Genomic DNA, 21,074 nt, shown 5'->3' with positions numbered 1-21,074 from the left:
ACCCATCAGCAACCAAGGCTCCTCTAAAGGGAATTGTCATCACCCTGAAATATCATCACCTTCTGCTGTATTGAAAGGGAGAGTATACACTTTGCTGAGACTATGCTTCTGGTTTTCATAGGGCAGTGAAGTTTTATGTGGCCTGTAGGTATGAAACCTCCTCCATACCGGACATCAGGAACACGGCACTCTGGGGGCAGGAGACACCTGGGGAGTCACACAGACCTTGTTCGAATCCTAGCTTTGCCACTCATTAGCTATTTGGACTTTTCAAACTTCTTTTTTTTTTTTTTTAATGATGAAAAGGTTATGATACTAGACTGACTTGTAACTATTAGCTACCATTTATTGAGCCCTGAGGTGATGCCAGGTACCCAGCCAAGCAATGATCATAAACAGTGTCATTTCATTTTCATCATAATACCTGAGCTAGGAATTCTCATCTCCGCATTGAACATAAGCAGATAGCGTAGTGCCCTGGGTCCCACGGCAAGTGCGTGGCTGGCATCAGGCTTCAATTCCAGGCCTCAGACTTCAGATTCCGGGAGAGATAATGTAAACTTGACGTGGTGCCAGGTGCATAGTAGGTGCCTAACAAGTGACCGTTCTTTTCCTTTTCATGTGTTTCCTCTGGCTTCGGTCTTGATTTCTGCATTGGATTTTTACCTACGACGTGCTACAGACGTTAGGTCTGCCCTACTGCCCTCCTGTGGTTCATTTGGATAGCAGTGATTTGAAAAAAAGATCTAATTGAGGTGTAACCTGTATACAAATAAGGTTTATTTCAAATGTGTCTGTGGAGTCCCCAGGTGTACGGATACTTTCGGGGATACCAGTGATTCTACAACGTCAGTATGCAAGAAATACCACTTCTTTCCCCCCACAGTCCAACTTAATTTCTGAGTTCCACCCGGCCGGTAAGATACTTAATCTCAGTCGCTCTTGTAACTTCTCTGGCTTCAACTTCAGCGGTCTTGGTCTTGGAAGAGAACCTTTCTCTCCCCTGGCACAGTGCGTCAGATGAAGCTTTGTCTTGCCGTGCTGTCAAGAAGGGAGGGATTTTTCTTGCAATTATTTTTTCCCCCTGACTCCTGTGTTTACAAGAGACATTTAGCCCACTGGAGAAATCTTCAACTTTCACACTTAAGAAAGAGTTCAAATCACCAGGGAGCAGAAGTGTAATTTAGTTACCAGTGTAAATGTTAGAAAGTTTTTCCAGGTGAGTAAAATAAAAAGGTCCCCACTTACCAGGAGCTTTAACTCACTGAGTGAAATGTCACTTGAGGTTTCTTTTCATGGATGGGGAGGGGCTCAGGGTGCCTGGATTCTTTCTCTGTGTTACACAAAATTGCACACATGCATTTGCAACATAGTTGTTGATTATTAGTACAGGGCTCTATCCCGGGCAGATATCCTCGGGGGACTTGCTTATTTTTCAGTGACCCTATCCAAGGGGATTTGAAGGTCTCCTGTCAGATTGGTGCCTTGCACTGTTTATGTCTGTGTAATGGAAGGGGTGTCGAGCAGGAGAGGGGAGGTTGGTATGGGAGTGGGTAAGGAGGGGGCATCTTTTTTAGTTCTTAAGCACCATTTAAAAGCAATGTAGAAGTCTTCTGTTCTTAAATGTGTCTAACGTTTTCCTCATGCGAAGATCTAATTGTATTTCAGATAATGGAGGACAGACTTTGGCAGGGGGCAATAACTGGCCCCTTCGAGGAAGAAAATGGAGCCTATGGGAAGGAGGCATTCGAGGGGTGGGCTTTGTGGCAAGCCCCTTGCTGAAGCAGAAGGGTGTGAAGAACCGGGAGCTCATCCACATTTCTGACTGGCTGCCGACACTCGTGAAGCTGGCCAGGGGAAGCACAAACGGCAGCAAGCCTCTGGACGGCTTCGATGTGTGGGAAACCATCAGGTACCTGCTCGTCTTCCTTTTTCTCCTCCCAGGGCAGAAGCTGCAAGAACAGCCTGATGGGATTGAGGGAAAATGATAGCTTTTGTGTGAAAATGATAATTCGGCTTACAAATAAATTATTTTTTTTTAATTAGAAATGTCTTTAGAAATATTGTAAGTATATATCATTTTAAATTCTGGATTTGAGCTGGTGGCCCTGTGTTTTACAAGAAGAGGAAGGTTGTCTTCTGCTGTGCACCCTCTGCAAGTGTTTTTTAAGCAGAGAAGCTTCTCAAAGGGGTAAGATAGGGTATTGTTTGTCCTGCAGGGGGTCAGGGGACCTGCCTTCTTGTCTGCTAGGAGAATGGAGGACCACGCAGGGGATAGAGCTGGAATGGGAGCCAGGGAGTAGCTAATGAGCACCCATTATGAAGCACCCCTGTTTTAGGGGTGGAGGAAGTAGGAATGAACAAGACAGGACGATCCTGGCTTTCATGGAGCTTATCAGGGGATGGGGAGAAGAAATAAACAAGTAAACACCTAAATAAGCAAGATGACTTCCAGTAGCAATAAACACTATGAAGGCAGTAAAACAGCGTGTTGTGATAGAGAGAGCTGGCAGGTGTAAGGGAGGTTCACTGGGGAGCAGAACCCCAATGCAGCTTTGGAAATGGTGGCAGTCCTTTTCCTGTTTAGCCACCATGGTGTAGAAAAATGGCACCCAAGGTGGGGAGGCACACACCTTCCAGGGTGCAGGAAAGCAATCAACTTGGATTTGTATTTAATTTTATCTTATCTTTGTTTAACAATATGTTTTTAAGGTAGATAATATATTAAAAGATGAGTACATATATCCAATTTATATAAGTGTATATATATTGAAGGTTTTCTAGTGCAATAGTATCTAACCTTGGTTTGGTGTTACGGAGGGAGAGAAAGTGGCTGATTGACTGACTAGTCCCTAGTGGACAGGAGGAGACAACCTCCGCGCGCTCTCTTCGTCATCCCACTCCAGATGTCCATCTCAAAAATAGTAGGGCTTCTATTCTTAGGAAATACGCAGTGGAGTAGGACTAAAGGGTCATGATAACGTGTTCAAATGGTTCAGAAAAAAATCGTGTCTATGTATTTTAATATATATTTCAAGACATACAGACACAGTATGTGTGTCTGTGTGTATGTGTGTGTACAGAAAGAAAAAATATATATCAAGTCAAATATTAACAATATGATAATCTGGGTAAAGGGCATAGGTATTCTTTTACTATTTCTTATTTTTGCAACTTTCTTTAAATTTGATGTTATTTCCAAATAAAAATTTTTTTTTAAATAGGCGATTCTGGCAGCACAGGGGCCCACCTTTCCATAAAGCCAACCGACAAGAATCAAGTAGTTGTTATCTTCCTTAGATAAAGTATTCCGTCTTCAAATCACCAGTCTCCATTGCCCCCCAAATCCCAACCTGGCCCACTTCATTCTTTTATGTTAGTACCTGGTCTCTGAAGACGTTTAGGTTTATAATCCACAGTGCATAGTCTGGCTATATCATAATCTAACCAGGCCCAAATGCTAGATACACTCGTTACCTCTGATCTTTATGTTATCAATTTTTTTTAAAGATTTTATTTATTTATTTGACAGAGATAGAGACAGCCAGCGAGAGAGGGAACACAAGCAGGGGGAGTGGGAGAGGAAGAAGCAGGCTCATAGTGGAGGAGCCTGATGTGGGGCTCGATCCCATAACGCTGGGATCACGCCCTGAGCCAAAGGCAGACACTTAACCGCTGTGCCACCCGGGGGCCCCAATATGTTATCAATTTTTATGTAAGTAATATTCAGTATTAAAAATAGTAGGGTTTGGGGTGCCTGGGTGGCTCAGACGGTTAAGTGTCTGACTCTTCACCTCAGCTCAGGTCTTGATCTCAGGGTCATGAGTTCAAGCCCCACATTGGGCTCCACCCTGGCCAGGGAGCCTACTTAAAAATGTAAACAAAAATAAAAATAAATAGTAGGGTTTGACATAAGATTGCTTTATGCAAAGGAAGTTTGACAGCTACGAAAGTTTTAACGTCAAAGTTGTAAAATTTCCTATGAGCTTAGGAACAGATGAAAGAAGCATTCGGCAGGGCTCTTCAGCCTCTGACAAGCATGGAGTCTATTGGTTCCTCTGTAATGAATCTCATCCGGGAGGTGAGGGGAGGGAAGGTCTTCATCTCCTACAGACCCAGGGGAAAATTCGATTAGCTTTGTATCCTTTTCTTTCAATTATTTTGCAATGCAAAGTTCCCAAGTTTTCTTTAGAGAATTTATCAAATTAAAAAGATCTTTTCTCAAACAGCAAAATTTAAAGCATCAGAAAGCTCTTTCTGGGGCGCCTGGGTAGCGCGGTCATTAAGGATCTCTTCGGCTCAGGGCGTGATCCTGGCGTTCTGGGATCGAGTCCCACATCGGGCTCCTCTGCTATGAGCCTGCTTCTTCCTCTCCCACTCCCCTGCTGTGTTCCCTCTCTCGCTGGGCTGTCTCTCTGTCACATAAATAAATAAAATATTAAAAAAAAAAAAAAAGAAAGCTCTTTCTTTACCTTTTCCTATTTTCCAACTATTATTTCAGTCCTTTTTATAAATCATACTATTTTGGGGGGAAAATCCTAACCAGCCCCAAGTTGTCTCCTCCTATTCTTGCCGGTAAAGTAGGCTTTTCAGTTTGGGTTGGATGACCAGTTCATGTGATTTGCCATTTAAAGAGAACTCAGCCATATCCATGTCATTGAACAGCTAAGCCAAGCAGTAAACAAAAGTTTTTTCTCTCATTAGTTGTTTCGAAAGTTTATACTCATTATTTGCTCATTCATACAAGATGACATTTTTCTTTTTCTTTAAAATATTTCTGCCCCTGTTCGTGATCTCAACTTGAGATGTACGCATGTGTTCTGTGGTTACTCTATTTTTATTTAATTTCCCTGAGTGTCAGTAATATATACTCATTGTAGATAATTTACAAAGTACAGACAATAAAAATAATCACCCAAATGTTACCTGGAAAAAGCTACCATAAACATGTGTCATATTTCCTAAAATTTTTCTTCTTAGCATTTTTAACTACCTCTTTTTTCCTCACTTAACACATCATCACTTTGATCATGCCATTCAAGAAACTCATTGCAAACATTATTTCAATGACTACATATTCTGTCATATACCTTCATATACTTAACCAATCCCTTAACATAGACTGATTTTTATTTTTTTATCATTAACAATGGAATAGACAATTTCTTCATGAAATCTCTGTCTGTATTTTGGATTTTTCTCATTAGATAGAAATGATTTAAAATTAAATTACTAAACTAGAGAATGACTTCTATGTATTGATTTATTTTTTTTTAATGTCACCCAGTTTTATTGCATACATTTTTAGGTTTTTTTTTTCTTGTGTTGCTGTGGAACACAAACCTTGAAAAGTTTGCCTAATTTTGGAGAGTGAAGAAAATAGGTATCAAGTTAAATTTGAAGGTTGATTTTGTTAAAATGTCTATATATTTCATCATTCAACTGTGAGGCAATAAGTAGCAACCAGAGATTCAAAGGACGTACATGCTGGGTGGTTTGTGTTCTGTTGTCCAGTTAAACATGTCTGACAACTTTCTCTCCTCTGACTGACTGATGACCGGTGAATTCAGAATGTGAGGAAAAATAATATAATTTAATTTCATTATTCCAGCTTTATTGAGATGTAAATGACATAAAACATTGTGTAAATTTTAGGTGTACCTCATAATCATTTGATACACGTATAAACTGGGAAGTAATCACCATGATAATGTTAGTTTATTACTTCTCATAGTTACTATTTGTGTGTGTGTGGGGAGAACATTTAAGAACTACTCTCTTAATAACTTTCAAGTATGTAATACAGTATTGTTAACTATAGTCAGCATGTTGTACGTTAGCTCCCCAGAACTTACTCGTCTTACAGCTAGAAGTTTGTACCCTTTGACCAACATCTCCCCATTTCCCTTACCCTCCAGGCAATGGCAACTACCATTCCACTCTCTGTTTCTAAGAGATCAGCTCCCTTCCTTTTTTTTTTTTTTTTTAGATTCCACATATACAGGATATCCTACAGTATTTAGAGATGACCATTTTGAAAGCATTTGACAGACTTCATAACATTGCGTTCCAAAAAAGTACCAATGTTCTCTTATTCCACTGGTTAGTGAGAATTCTCATCTCCTTCACAAGTTTTCCTTATATAGCTTTTTAAAAACCTCTTTGTTAATATCATAGGCAAAATCATCTCATTTTAACTTGAATTTTTTTATTATTAAAGAAATTAGTTTTTAAATGTTTTATATTCCATTTGTATTTTCTCTTTTGAAAATGTTCCTGACTTTTTACAGTTATTTACTGAAGTTTGTGTTTTCTTGCTGAAATCGGTTTTTCTTTTGCTTTTTTGGTCCGAAGTCTTTTTCTCCATTTGAAATGCACTAAATATTTTCTTCTAAGTGTGGTGCTTTGATTTTCTTCCATATAATTCTTGCACTGTTGAGAGATGATTGTGCGTGTTATGTAAAGTCAATATCTAAATCAGAGGAGTGGTTTTTTTCCCAGATTTTTGGTTCATAGACCTTTTTGAGACTCTGAAAGCTGTGAATTTACAGAAGAAAAGTATCTAAACATATGCATAGAAATTCAGAAAGAATTACTTTTTGTGACATTAAATACTGATTATACATTCTTTTCTATGTGATTCCACATAGAAAAATATGAGAAACATTCTTTATAAACCTGTCTCATAAATTTTTTTTAAAGAAAATCTGTTACTTTATTTTTTTTTTTAAGTTTGTGTAATTTTTTTAGTACTCTCTACACCCGGTGTGGGGCTCAAACTCACGATCCCGGGATCAAGAGTTGCATGCTCTTCGGACTGAGCCAGCCAGGCACTCCCGTCTCTTTAATTTTTAATGCAAAAATTAATACCTACTTTATGATACAGAAATAGAACAAAAATTCCCAAACGAAGCAAAACTTGAACTTCAATTCAGCTAATCGCTAATTTCACTGTGAAAACTGTTGAGGTTTGACTTAAAGAAGTAGGAGAAAGTTTTGTGTGGTTTTTATATGACAGCATATGAGTCATGCTTGACATCCAATCCGTTTTGATTTTTGTTTTGTTTTGGTGGCAAAAGTGTTGTAAAATCCTGGCTTGCAAGAGCCCCCATAGCAAATGGAGTCAAAACTCCATGGTGTACTTTGCCAAGTAAGGGTAGGCTTAAGTTGAGAAATAGTTGAATTCAGTTGGAATAATTTCCTCTGTCCCCAGCTCACTGAGGCTGTTGTCTTTGGCAAAGTCAAAGTCTTTGATGTTTGTCCACATCACCAAATTTTGGTTATATAGCCACATTTCAATCTTAAGATTCTAGTGATTACGAGTAACCTTTAAAAGTTTGGCACCTGTTTGCTGCTGCCTGCAGAGAAACTGGAAAAAGTTTGGGCACCCTTAACTCCAGATCGGGGGAAGTCTCTCTTCAGTGTTAGAAGGATACTGAACTCCTGGTGACCCATCTCTTATAGAACAGGCGCTCTCCATTCTCGAGCCGCATATGTAATATTGACTGCACGGCTTTAGCCAAGGGATACGGCCAAAAGTACCGTCCAAGTATGCTAAACCATGAGAGAGCGGGCTTTCCTTTTCTGTGTGGAAAAAAAAAGTAAAATTTCTGCCCAAAGTTTAATTAAGCATTTCAAGACTTTGCTCTGGAAATCCAGGACATTTCTGTTGAGTAAGTGAAGAACTACTTTCCTTCTTCTCCTATGTTTTGATGAAAGATCCCGAAAAATGACTCAGCCCCTCTGGCCTTGAAGTTGATGCTTCTCACAGCATCAGGCAGACCGTCATCCGTCATGAGTGGCGCAACATTTGGCACCCACGACTGCTGATAGAGAAAGCAACCAGTCACACTGACATCTGGAGCTTCTTTTTCCAAAACAGCAAAAGCAAATGGGCAGCCAAATGTCAGAGATGCTTGATCTGTGCCCGGGGTTCTGGAACTATCTTCTAGTCAGATATTTACTTGGAATGCCAGTTTCAAGATAATGCTAATTTTTGAAAATTTCAAAGGGTCTCATAAAATAGGAATCCCAGTAGTAGAGTTGGCTGTGCTGTGAGCATCAGAGGTTTTGCTGGTTGCAGAGTTATCCGTCCTCTTAGACCTGCTTTCAAATATTAAAATCTTAGAAGAATTAGTGGTTCTGGGGCGAGTGATATTATTTGCAACAGGAGCTCCTTCAGCCGCTTCAGTTTTCCTTCTGTTCCAAACCCTGGTGCATGTTATCATTTGTAGGGACACAGCTTCTCCAAGTTCTTTCCAGTTCTGTATAGTTTTTCTGCTTTTCAACTTGGTAAGCAGCCTGCAGGGTTTTTAAGATATTTTGAAGGATCAATATCTCACAGTGTTTTTTCTCCTGCTGCTTTTTTTTTTAAATTTATTTTATATTTTATTACACTTAAACAAAAGTAGAATGCCTAATCTTAATGGCGGGTATCATTTTTCTTTCTCATTAATGGGAAACTCTTCTTGATGTTGTAACATGACAATAGTGACAATCAAATCTTATCTGATGATGTAAAATATCTTGAAAACTTAATAACTTAAAAACTTAAAACTTGGGGTGCCTGGGTTGCTCAGTTGGTTAAGTGTCTGCCTTTGGGTCAGGTCACGATCTCAGGGTCCTGGGATTGAGCCCCACGTTGGGCTCCTTGCTCAGCGGGGAGCCTGCTTTGCCCTCTCCCCCCTCCCCTGGTGTGCGCACTCTCTCTCTCAAATAAATATATAAAAGCTAACAACAACAACAACAAAAACAAAAGCTTAAAATGTCACCCAGTATGGATTAAATTTCAAGAGGAAAACTGAAGGGAAAATGAGTCGCTTTTAACCCCACTTTCACAGATACCGTGAAGGCCAGTGAAACATAAGTCAGTGAGCCAAAGGTTAAGAACCTCTCAACTAAGATGATACTTTATTCCAACTATTACCAAGACAACCCAGACTGATTATTGAATAATTATTGAATAATATTTACATTGTTATTATTATCGAATAATGTTTCTGTTTTCACTGACTTGTAGTACCACTTTAATTATATTTCAAGTTCTTATTACTACTGTTTTCTGTCTTAGTGCTGTCTGGTTTAGTCCACTGACTTAGCTGTTCTCATGTTAACACCTCACTGTTGTAATGTGTAATCTGTTGTAAATATACATTTTGGAGTATGTTTAAATACCTGGTAGAGATAGCTATCGCGTCTCCATTCTATTTTCTTTACAAAATTTTCTTGACTAGTCCCACTTTTTAAATTTTTTTCTGGGCTCTAGAATTATTTTGTTAAATAATTCTAAATTTTTATAAATTAGGTTGAATGAAATTAAACCTGAATTATAAATTAGGTTTTTATAAATTAGGTTGAATGAAATTAAACCTGAAAATTAATTTGGGAAGAATGGAGATATCCAGTCTTCTTACCTGGACTCTTAAAGTTGTCCTCAGTTTGCTGATGCTCCTTTCATTTTTTTTTTTTTACATTATTTTTTCCTCTGTGTTTCATTTTGGATAGATTCTATTGCTATGCCTGCAATTTTATTATTATTTTTTTCAATGCCTAATCTTCCATTAATTCTCTCCGGTCTCTTTTTCATCTCACCCTTTGTAGGTTTTCACTTCCGGAGGTTCATTTGGGTCTTTTTTCTATCCTCCGTGTCTCTAGGTAACTTTATGAACATACAGAATACAGTTAAAATAACTTTTTTGTTGTTGTTAAAGATATTTTAATTTATTCATTGGAGGGGAGAGAGGGCGAGAGAGAGCGGGAGCATGAGCAGGGGGAGGGGCAGAGGGAGGGAGAGGGAGAAGCATGCTCCCCACTGAGTAGTGAACCTGATGTGGGGCTTGATCCCAGGACCCCAGGATCACGTCCTGAGCCGAAGGCAGACGCTTAACCAACTGAGCCACCCAGGTGCCCCTAAAATATCTTTTAATGACTCCTGCTAATTCTAACATCTGTGTCAGTTCTGGGTTTTGACTGAATGATTATTCTCTTCACTGTGGGTCATGTTTCCATGACTTTTAATCTTTGATTTGATGCCAGACATTGTGCATTTTACCTTGTTAGGTGCTAGATATTGATGTATTGTTATAAATCTTCTTGCTTTGTTCTGAGATGTAGTTACTTGGAGATAGTTTGATTCTTCTGGGTATTGCTTTGTCATTTATTAGGCAGATCCAGACCTGTGCTCAGTCCAGGGCTAATTTTTCTCCACTACTGTGTCAGAACCTCTCCAGTAGTCAACCCAGTGCCCTATGAATCTGGCTGGAGGGAGCACATGCTGGTCCCAGCCCTGTGTGAACGCCGGGCCCTGTTCCCTTTCACCTTTTTAAATGGTTCTTTCCCCAGTTTGAGGTAGTTCCATCACATACATCTGATCAGTGCTCAGCTAAATATTTTAAGGGACCCTCTGAGAATCTCTTTCTGTGTAGCTTTCTTTTCTCTGGTCCTCTGTCCTATGAACCTTTCGTCCCTTGGTCTGTCTGGACCCTCAGCTCTGCCTCCTCAACTCAGGGAGTCCAGGGCGTGGAAACTCTCTCCAGGTGACTTTAAGCTAGGTTAATGATAAGATTGCACCTCCTTTGTTTCCTACCCCTCAGGGATCTCTGTCCTTTGCCTGATATTCCCTGTTTTGAAAACTGTTGTTTCATTTATTCTGTTTTTCTTTAGGTTGTTTTAGGTAGGAGGTTAAGTCCACCCTGCATGCTGCTCCATCTTGGCTGGAGGCAGAAATACTCAAAGAAAATTTTATTGTGCCTTTACTTTCTTGATCAATATTTTCCACTTTCAAGTGCTTGTTAATTTAATCTGGGATCATAGACCCAGCTTTCTGAAACACAATATTATAAATCTTATAACTCTTGTCTTCAAAAAGTTTTTTCTTCTGTATTCAACTTTGTAATCACATATAGAGAAATTATAGATGTTGATCTGTGTGTCTCAAGATTCCGTACACGTTGTTTTATTGATTTCTGGTGAGTATGGTTAGAGCAAGGCTTTGCCTGCAAACAGAAAGAAAACTGAGATTCTAATCTTGTATCTGACAAGGTAGAATTTATGGCAAAATTAGTGGTAGATATAACAGTGGGGATGATGCAAATGATTTCTTCTTTGACCTAAGTATTTAGAAGTGTGTTACTTAATTTACAAATATGTTAAATTTTCTGTAGTTATTGATTTTTAGTTTAATTCTGTTGTGGTCAGGGGCACCTGGGTAGCGCAGTCATTGGGCCTCTGCCTTCGGCTCAGGGCGTGATCACGGCGTTCCGGGATCGAGTCCCACATCGGGCTCCTCGGCTAGGAGCCTGCTTCTTCCTCTCCCACTCCCCCTGCTTGTGTTCCCTCTCTCGTTGGCTGTCTCTCTGTCACATAAATAAATAAAATCTTTAAAAAAAATAATAATTCTGTTGTGGTCAGAGGACATACTTTATACTATTGAGCCCTTTTAAATCTGACCTTGGCTCTACATACGATCTCTCTTGGTGTCTGTGCCATGTGAACTTGAAAAAGAATGCATATCCTGTAGTTGTTAGTTATAGGGTTGGGTTTTTCTTGGTGATCCAGTAAGAAATTATTTTGTTTTAGTAGATGAGCTCATGTATATTGCTATGACTGGTATTTTTATTCCTAGCTTTGTTGTATTGTCTTGTTATATTTACTCTTATCTTTGACCTTTGATTTTTTTTTAGTTCTTTTAATATTTAGAATGATTTCTATTCTAGTGTTCACCTTTATCCTAATATCTTTACAGACTGCCCTGATTTATGATTTTTTGACTTTGTGATGGTGCAAAAGTGATACACATTCGGTAGAAACCATACTTCCTAGTTTGACTTTTGATCTTTCCTAGGCAGCCGTGCGATCATGAGGGTAAACAACTGGTATGTTGACAACCATTCTGTTTTCCACTTGCAGTACAGTATTTATTAAGTTATATGAGGTATTTAACACCTTATTATAAAACAGGCTTGTGTTAGATGATCTGCCTAACAGTAGGCTAATAGGAGTGTCCTGAGCACATTTGAGATAGGCCAGACTCGGATGTTCCATAGGTTGGGTATATTAAATGTATTTTCACCTTATTATATTTTTGACTTAAAGTGGTTTTATTGGGACATATTCCCATTACAAGTCAAGGAGGATCGGTATATAATTCTTAGTCCTCCTTTTTACTTAGGTTCTCCTATTTGGTTTGTTATCTTCAAATGGCATTTTTGACTCCTACTTATTACTTATAGGGAAATTAACTACTGTATTTAACTCAATCCTTTCATGTGTCTCTTGCCGTCTTATTCTTAGTTGTATTATTTCTACCTGGTCAGAGCATATAATATATAGAATATTGTTCTTCTGTCCTCATTCACTATCTTGTTTTAGTCTTAGACCTACATTAATGTATTCCATCCTAACCACTTCTAAATTTCTAAAATGTTCTCAATTATCTCTTATTTGGAGGAATTAATTCTTTAATAGATTTCTCAGGATTCTTTGAATTCTTGAGTATTTATTAAAGCATTTTCTACAACCTTGATAATTGAAAAACTGTTGAACTGATATAAAATCCTTGTCTCATACTTTCTTTCCTTGAATTTCTTGAAAATGTTATCCACTCTTTGTTTTTTATGATGCTGTTGATACATTTAATGTCAACATGATTTTTTTTTCAAGTGACTTGGTCTTTTTGCCTGGAGGCTAAGAAGATTTTATTATTATTTTGATTTAAAGTCTAAGACTTTTTTATCAGCTCTGTCTCAAAGGGGACCATGTATATTCTTAGATATACAGTGAGTTCTTTCAATCTGTACATTCAGATCTTTTATTTAAGAGACTTTTGAATTATAGTTTTAAATATTATATTTCACTGTTGTGTTTCTTCTTCAGGGACTGAAGTTATAAATTTTATTGAATCTTATTTACATATCTTTTAGTTCTGTTTCTCTCTGATCCTTTTTCTTTATTCTGAATTGCCTTCTCTCTTTTCATTTTCATTTTCTATATGCCTCATATATTTTCAGTCATATATACTACCCCTTCATTTCTGAGATTTTGTCTTTTCTTTTAGTTTCTTTCCTTAGTTCAGTTTCAGAGTTTTAAATTTTTTGATTCATGGGTTTTTTTTTTATATTGGTAGTGGCTTATTTAATTTACGTTGAAATCTTGTGTAACAGTTTTCTTCTGCATGTGGTTGTTTCTTTTGTTTTGTTTTTTGTTGCCATGATGGGGCAATGTTTTCATTTGCCAAAAGTTTTGATTCTCATCTCCTGTGGTAACTTTGTTTAGATGCTGGGTTCTTTTTGTTGTTCACGTTTTCATATGTCAGCTTTTCCTCGACCTGTAATAGTAGGCAATCTATGGGGGTGGGCTTTTGATAGTTTAATTTAGTTCTTGGTTCAAGAACACCTTTTTCTACTGCTATAGTGAAGTGCCCTTCTTAAAATAAATGTTGCCACTATCTTTCCGGTCTGCCCTCTTGTAATTCTATGATACTAGGTTCTTTCAGTAGGACCCTGATCTTTTGTCTCTTCCTTTTTTCCCCTTACCGTCCAGTTTCTAAAAAACACCTGATCTTCAACGGCTCCTTTCAGAGTCAGTGCCGCCTGAGACGGCCTCTCTTGTCCTCCCTTTGGACTCCTCAGGCTCTAGTCCTCTGATCCACTGGGTGTCACACCTGTGTCTCATTCTTCTGTCCCTCAGGGTGGGGCCCTCTTTTTCTGGGGGTGTATTTTACCAATACAGTCTGAGTCCTTCCCCTCAATGCCCCCTCACCCTCTTTTGCATGATGCCAGCCTGACTCTGCCCTGGTTGACCTTGGCATGGACTCATCAGGTCTTAGATGATTATTTCCTCACAGCAACCCATGGTTTAAATATGTTCTGTCTCCCACTTATGTTACAGGCTTAGGCATTGGGTGATTTTACTTTCTTTCCTTTCCTTTTTTTTTTTTTTTAAAGATTTTATTTATTTATTTGACAGAGATAGAGACAGCCAGTGAGAGGGAACACAAGCAGGGGGAGTGGGAGAGGAAGAAGCAGGCTCATAGCAGAGGAGCCTGATGTGGGGCTCGATCCCGTAACGCCGGGATCATGCCCTGAGCCGAAGGCAGANTGACATGGGACTCTATCCCAGGACTCTGACATCATGACCTGAGCAGAAGGCAGATGCTTAATTGACTGAGCCACCCAGGCACCCCAACTTTCTTTCCTTTTCATTATGGTGTCTAAAGAAAAGATGTGGAGAGATTAAAATTTAGATGGCCTCCATTATTCCGTGGAAATCTGGAAACTCACATGTTCTTAGGCTCTTTCTCCAGTTTAAGAAAAACAGCCCTAGGGTGTTTTGGGTGTTATAGGCAACTGATGAATCGCTGCATTCTTCCCCTGAAACTAATAATACGTATATGTCAACTAAATTGAATTTAAATAAAAGATTTTTAAAAAGAAAAGAAAAACAGCCCTAAAAACTGTAAAGAAGCATTATAAGTATGTTTGATGAAATAAGGATGGTAGAGAATTCTAACCAGTAGCCCTGCATTCAAAGACTGCCAACTGAATATATGTTTTTAAGTTAAAGCAAAATATTTAAGGAATGTTGTGTTATTTTTTTGATTCTCTACTTCACCAGCATTTTTTATAAAACAGCTTCTACCCTGGGGCACCTAGATGGCTCAGTCAGTTAAGTGTCTGCCTCTGGCTCAGGTCATGATCTTGGGGGTCCTGGGATCGAGTCCTGCATCCATCTCCCTGCTCAGTGGGTGGTCTGCTTCTCCCTCTCCCTCTGCCCCTATCCCCCAGCTTGTGCGCTCTCTCTCAAATAAATAAACAAAAATCTTAAAAAAAAAAAATCTTAAAAAAAAAAAGGAGCCCCTACCCTAAGGCCACAGTATGTAGTGCTCTAGGGGTTAGTTCAGATTTGGGGGTGTTTTTGGTTAGTTGACTTCACATGCAAGGATCCTACATGTTATGCCTCCTTTCTTCTGTTTCCTCTCATGTAGTCTAGCGTTTGCCGCCTGGGTGGACATAGGGAGGGATGTAACTGGGAGTGAAGGAGGAAAAATGTGATGGGCTAGTTCTGAAGACGTCTCACGGGAAATCATTGCCCATTTTTTCTTTAGTGCAATCTCTGAGCCCCATAGCTAGAGGTAGACAAAGCAAAGCCATCTTTTTTCTGTTTTCTTTGGGATCAGTTTTTGATTCTTATGGTAGAATCCAAGAATATGTTGTTAATCTCTGCAGCATTGGCATTAGTGAAAATCCCCTGGAGACTCTGGCATCTGGTCTTCTCTTTAGTTTCCAGTGCTCTTGCCAGTTTTCATCTTTTTGTAATTCTTTATGGGTATTATCATGGAAATTGGAAGAAAGGCATAATAGGCCCTGCAGGTTTGCCCTGATTCTAACCCAGAAGTCCTACCAATTATTTTTCAGTAATGAAAAGGAAAAGACTATATTTGGGAATGATTCAGTTATTTTTAATAATATTACATATTTCTTAAGTAGTCTACTTTAAAAATTTAATAAGATTTCTTAATAAAAATGTCCATGAAAGTAATCTCTCCATATATAACTCTATATCAAATGAATTTAAGTTATATATTTCCTCACCAAATTAAGTCAAAATCTTATAATTCCCATGCCTAACTTCTTTATTCATGGTTATGTTTGCATGTTAAAATGGCTTTTCAAGGAGCATGGGATTTCCACAAACCTTATATCACCTGGGCCCACATAACAAGGCAAAGAAATCTCACCAGGAATTTCACTGGTACCGTTGACCCTTGAACAACACAGGTTTAACTTCACGGGCCTACTTATACACGGATTTTTTAATATAAATACAGTGCATTACTCTAAATGTATTTTCCTTATGATTCTCTTAGTAACATTTCTTTTTTCTAGTTTACTTGATTGTAAGAATACAGTTTATGATACACATAACATACAAAATGTGTGTTAATCAACTGTTTACATTATCAGTAAGGGTTCTGGTTGATAGTATACTATTAATAGTTAAGTTCTGGGGGAGTCAGAACTTGTACATGGAGTTTTGACTGCCCAGGGGGTCAGCACCCCTAGCCCTTACATTGTTCAAGGGTCAACTGTATAATGGCTGAAAAGTGTGAGCTCTGTGGGTAGACCTGGTTCACACCTTATCTCCATTTGATATTTGTGTGACCTTGGGCAAGTTACTTAACACTCGCAAGCATCAGTTCCCTCATGTGTAAAATGTAGCATTAGTAGTTTCTACCTCATAGGCACTTCTGTGATGGGTTTAGGGAAAAAAATGTATAAAAACAGCGCAGTGCCTGGAACGCAGTCACGACTCAGTGGCTTGACATGAAGATGGTGACAGTGATGACGGTGCTCGCGAAGGGGGAGCAGGTTGGACGTTACTCAGGGTGTGTCTTGAATTTTTTAATCAGTGACTCTTTTTTTTTTCCAAATTTCTTCTCAGAAAATATCATCATGGCTATTTCTGTTGCTAAAAATTTGATCCTGCTTTTCAGGGTGTGCCTTTTTTATGACAGATGGTCAGCAGCTAGTGGTAAAATGAATATGGAATGTAATCGTATTTCATTTATTTATGGGAAATATGTTACTACCCCACCCTTCAATGATTTGGAAAATGAAAGTCAAAAACTGGAAAGTCTATTTATAAATGGACAGTGCTGTGATCTCAGTGTCTGAAACTGTAGACTTTTAGAAAATATTTATAGCCTATTGGAAACTAGTCACCGATCAGTGTCTTCTTGTCCTGTTATTTTTAAAGCTAATCCGGAGAATATGATATTTGAGGTAAATTAAAATTGAATACTAACATATCGTCAAGGATAATTAACTTCGGATGCCTGGGTGGCTCAGTCTTTTAAGCATCTGCCTTTGGCTCAGGTCATGATCTCAGGGTCCTGGGATCAAGTCCCGCATCAGGCTCAGTAAGGAGCCTGCTTCTCTCTCTGCCTGCCGCTCCGCCTGCGTGTGCTCACTCGCTTTCTCTCTGACGAATAAATAAATAAAATCTTTTTAAAAAAGATAATTAACTGTATACCATTTTACATAAGTTTTTAAGAGAAGATGGAGAAAAGGATTCTCTCTCTTGTTAATAGAGGCATTTGAAGTTAATAGAGATACTTGGTAAAGATGCCTTGAAAATAAGCTGAATGAATGGAAACGTAAGACATTCAAGGAGATACTGAGGCCACGTGTGCATCTTACTAAGGAGACAATTTAGCATAGTGGTTAGAAGTGAGGGATTCAGGAGTCAGTCAGAAACTGCCCGAGTTTCAAAGCCAGTTCCATACCCTGCTTAGCAACATGATCTTGCAAGTCACTTAACCACTCTGTGCTCTCGTTGTATCTATGTCACAGTGTCAAGGATTCAATATAATAATACATGTAAAGCATTTAAAATGATATGTGGCACATAATAAATGCTTTATAAATGCCTGGCCAAAACAAAGAAACCTCCAAATCACTCCAGTTTGATAGTTATGGACATGGATGAAACATGCCCATTTCATTGGTTTAGAGATGGGTCTCTGTCATTAAGTGGTCAATGTGAACAACATGTTACAGTTCTTTCTCTTCACATAACGTTTTGCCTACTCACTGCCGTAGTCATTCATGTAAGCAGGGGTGGGTAGTGAGCATCGTGCAGTAAGGATCCTTGAGCAGTCCCATGGGTGCCCACCTTAAGAAGCTAATCAGAAGGGGCTGCTTTGTCCCTATGACTCTGGAGCCCAAACATTTGCAATAGTAAAAACCCGCACTACCTTGCGATAATGAAACGAGGTCATTGCATGAACTTGTATCATTGTTGGAAAATCATTTCCCATGAATATCATCAGTCGTTATTCAGAGATTTAAATGTCACCAATGGAATCAACAGTCTAATGAAGATAGTGTTGCCTGTACAGCAAACTATATCATATGCTTAATCTGAAAGGTAGGGAAAATCCCTAGATAACTGATGACACTGTATCTTTTTTATATGAAGTTCGTGATGAGTAGACTGTGTGACTTAGCTATATTTGACACTGACACATTTCTAAAATGAGACTCTCACAAGGGAGGGACTACTGTAACATGCCTTAGAGATTAAAGTTATAACTATACCAGTAGGTTTCATAAGGGGAATTCTTTTTTTTTTTTTAAAGATTTTATTCATTTATTCGACAGAGATAGAAACAGCCAGTGAGAGAGGGAACACAAGCAGGGGGAGTGGGAGAGGAAGAAGCAGGCTCATAGCAGAGGAGCCTGATGTGGGGCTCGATCCCGCAACGCCGGGATCACGCCCTGAGCCGAAGGCAGACGCTTAACCGCTGTGCCACCCAGGCGCCCCTATAAGGGGAATTCTTGCCAGCAAGAGGAATGGATAGGGATACTAATGTTTCCTTGTATCTACGTATTATTCTTCTGTCTGTATCTCAGGTTATAGTCTTGTAATTATGGTTGTGGTATTTCCATGTCTGCAGAATCGGGATCCACATTTTGTAATAAAAGGTGTTCTTGTTTTTAAGCTATCAGCTTATCCAGCACATGTTACATCCCAAGCTTTATGGATGTGCGCTTCATGCCTTATTTAATTCTAACAATTCTGGAAGTGGAGACTTTTATCCACATTCTGCTGGTGAGGAAACAAGGCTCTAGTTTATAAAACCTCGTGGACTTGAGATGCAGACCCTGAAAGGCTGTGCCCTTAAAGACAATGCAAGACTGAATGTGAGAGAGTGAGGCCTTCAGAACTGGTCGGAAGACCATAAATTACCGAAACAACTGACAGCGTCCACTTTCTAGTACTTTGGTTGTATGGCAATAACACTTCGGCACAGTATAATGGACAAGTAATCATGAAATGCTGTGATATTTGTAGCATTACCTATAAATGCATAGATACATGCAGAAGATAAAAGCTAACACATAACAATGATCAGTCCCATAAGCCTTTATGAGTTTGATGAAGCCACTGTTTATTTGTAACATTGTGATCACACAGTTGATGTTGCTGAAAACTGTCATGAACATGCAAAGCACTTTTTTTTTTTTCCATCTCACTTCGGTACACTTACCTTTGAGGAAGAAATTGTATTATACACAAAAAGAGATGTGTTCAAAGTCCTTATATCCCTACACAGGGACAAATTAAAGGGACTGATTGAAGGAAGTTATCAATGGTTTTCTTAAGATACTTTCTGAGGAACTGGGACTTCCTTTCAAGGGGAAGCCATTATTATACATGTGCTCATTACATAAGTGTCCTAGAAGCTAGTCACCCATCCTTTCCTCTGTAGAAGAAAAGCAAGAATTTAGAACATATAATCAGATGTGTTGACTTCATATAACAAGGCTCAAGATTAGTGATTCTCACCCTGAGCTGTGTGTTAGAATCAGCTGCATTTGTGACAAGGGTACCAACATAGTTCAACTGGGAAAGCATAATCTTCCCAATAAATGGTACTGGAATAACTGGATATCCAATGCAAAAGAATGAAATTGGATTCTTACCTCACAGCATACCCAACAATTAACTTAAAATGGATCTGAGACCTGGGACATCTGGGTAGCTTAGTTGGTTGGGTGGTTAACTCTTGGTTTCAGCTTGGGTCATGATCTTGGGGTCCTGGGATCGAGCCCCACGTCAGGCTCTATGCTCAGTGGGGAGTCTGCTTCAGGATTCTCTCTCTCCCTTTGCCCCTCCCCCTGCGTGCTCTCTCTCTCTCTCAACTAAATAGATAAATCTTTTTTTAAGAATGGATCAGAGACCTCAATGTAAGAGCTAAAACTATAACAATCTTAAAAGAAAATGTAGGAGTAAATCTCTGTGACCCTGGGTTAAGCAATGGTTTTGTAGATAAAATACCAAAAGCAACAAAAGGAAAAATAGATAAGTTGTACCACATCAAAATTTTCAACTTTTGTTCTGCAAATGATACTATAAAGAAAGCAAAAAGACAACCCAGAGAATTAGAGGAAATATTAACCAATCATACATCTGATATGGGAGTTGCATCCAGAATACATCCAGAATATATGCAACCCAATTACAGGAAGACAAACAGACCAAATAAAAAACGAGCAAAGTATCTGAATAGATATTTCTCTAAAGAAGCTATACAAATAGTAGATATTCATATGAAGGTGAAAATGTAAGTGAAAACCACAGTGAGATACCACTTCATACCAGCTAAGATGGCTATAATCAAGAAGACAGCCATTAACAAGCGGTGACGAGGATGTGGAGACATTCGAATGCTCACACACAGCCACTTAGAATGTAAATGGTACAATTGCCTTGGAAGACAGTTCTGCATGTCCTTAAAAGTTTAAATATAGAATTACCATATGACCCAGCAAGTCCCCTCCTAGATATATATCCCAGAGAAATGAAAGCAAACATCCATACAGAACCTTGTATGTGAACATACATAACAGCATTATTCAGAGTAGCCAAAATGTGAAAACAATCCAGATGTCTGTCCACTGATGAATGGATGAAGAAAACATGTTATATCCATACAATGAAATATTATTCAGCCATATAAAGGAATGAAGTAGAAATACGTGCTGCAACATGGCTGAACCATGAAGGCATTATCCTAGGTGAAAGAAGCCATCCAAAAGCCCACATATTTTATGATTCCATTTTTTTCTTTTATGATTTATCTGTTTACTTGAGAGAGTGAATGAGAGAGAACACGACCAGGGGTAGAGGGGGAGGGAGAAGCAGACACCCCTGCCAAGTCATCCCAGGACTTTGACATCCTGATCTGAGCCGAAGGCAGGCACTTAACTGCTTAACAGACTGAGCCACCCAGGCGCCCCTCTATGATTCCATTCATATGAATATCTAGAATAGGCAGGTCTGTAGGAACACGATAGATTAGTGATTGCCTTGGGCTGCAAGGAGGTTAGGGAGAGACAAACTGAAGGGTAGCTGCTAATGGGTACACAATTTTTATTTAGCAGGGGAGAAAAATAATCTAAAATTAGATTGTGTTGATGGTTGTACAACTCTGTGTATATGCTAAAAATGTTTAACCGTACACTTTAAGTGGGTGAATTGTATGATATATAAATTGTATTTTAATAAAG

General features: G+C 38.8%; 1 protein-coding gene across 2 annotated transcripts in view; it reads left to right on the top strand.

Annotated features, from left to right (window-relative positions):
• The window catches only part of ARSB (arylsulfatase B), a 163,341-nt gene that overhangs the window by 74,651 nt on the left and 67,616 nt on the right, over window positions 1–21,074 (top strand). For both annotated transcript variants that reach the window (XM_034656414.1, XM_034656415.1), the window contains exon 5: window positions 1,669–1,912. In XM_034656414.1, the coding sequence (XP_034512305.1) occupies window positions 1,669–1,912 (244 nt within the window). The remainder of the gene's footprint in view (window positions 1–1,668; window positions 1,913–21,074) is intronic.

Source organism: Ailuropoda melanoleuca, chromosome 3 (assembly GCF_002007445.2).
Source record: "Ailuropoda melanoleuca isolate Jingjing chromosome 3, ASM200744v2, whole genome shotgun sequence".
NCBI classification, from domain to species: Eukaryota; Metazoa; Chordata; class Mammalia; order Carnivora; family Ursidae; genus Ailuropoda; species Ailuropoda melanoleuca.
This window is presented reverse-complemented; position numbering and strand designations above follow the sequence as displayed.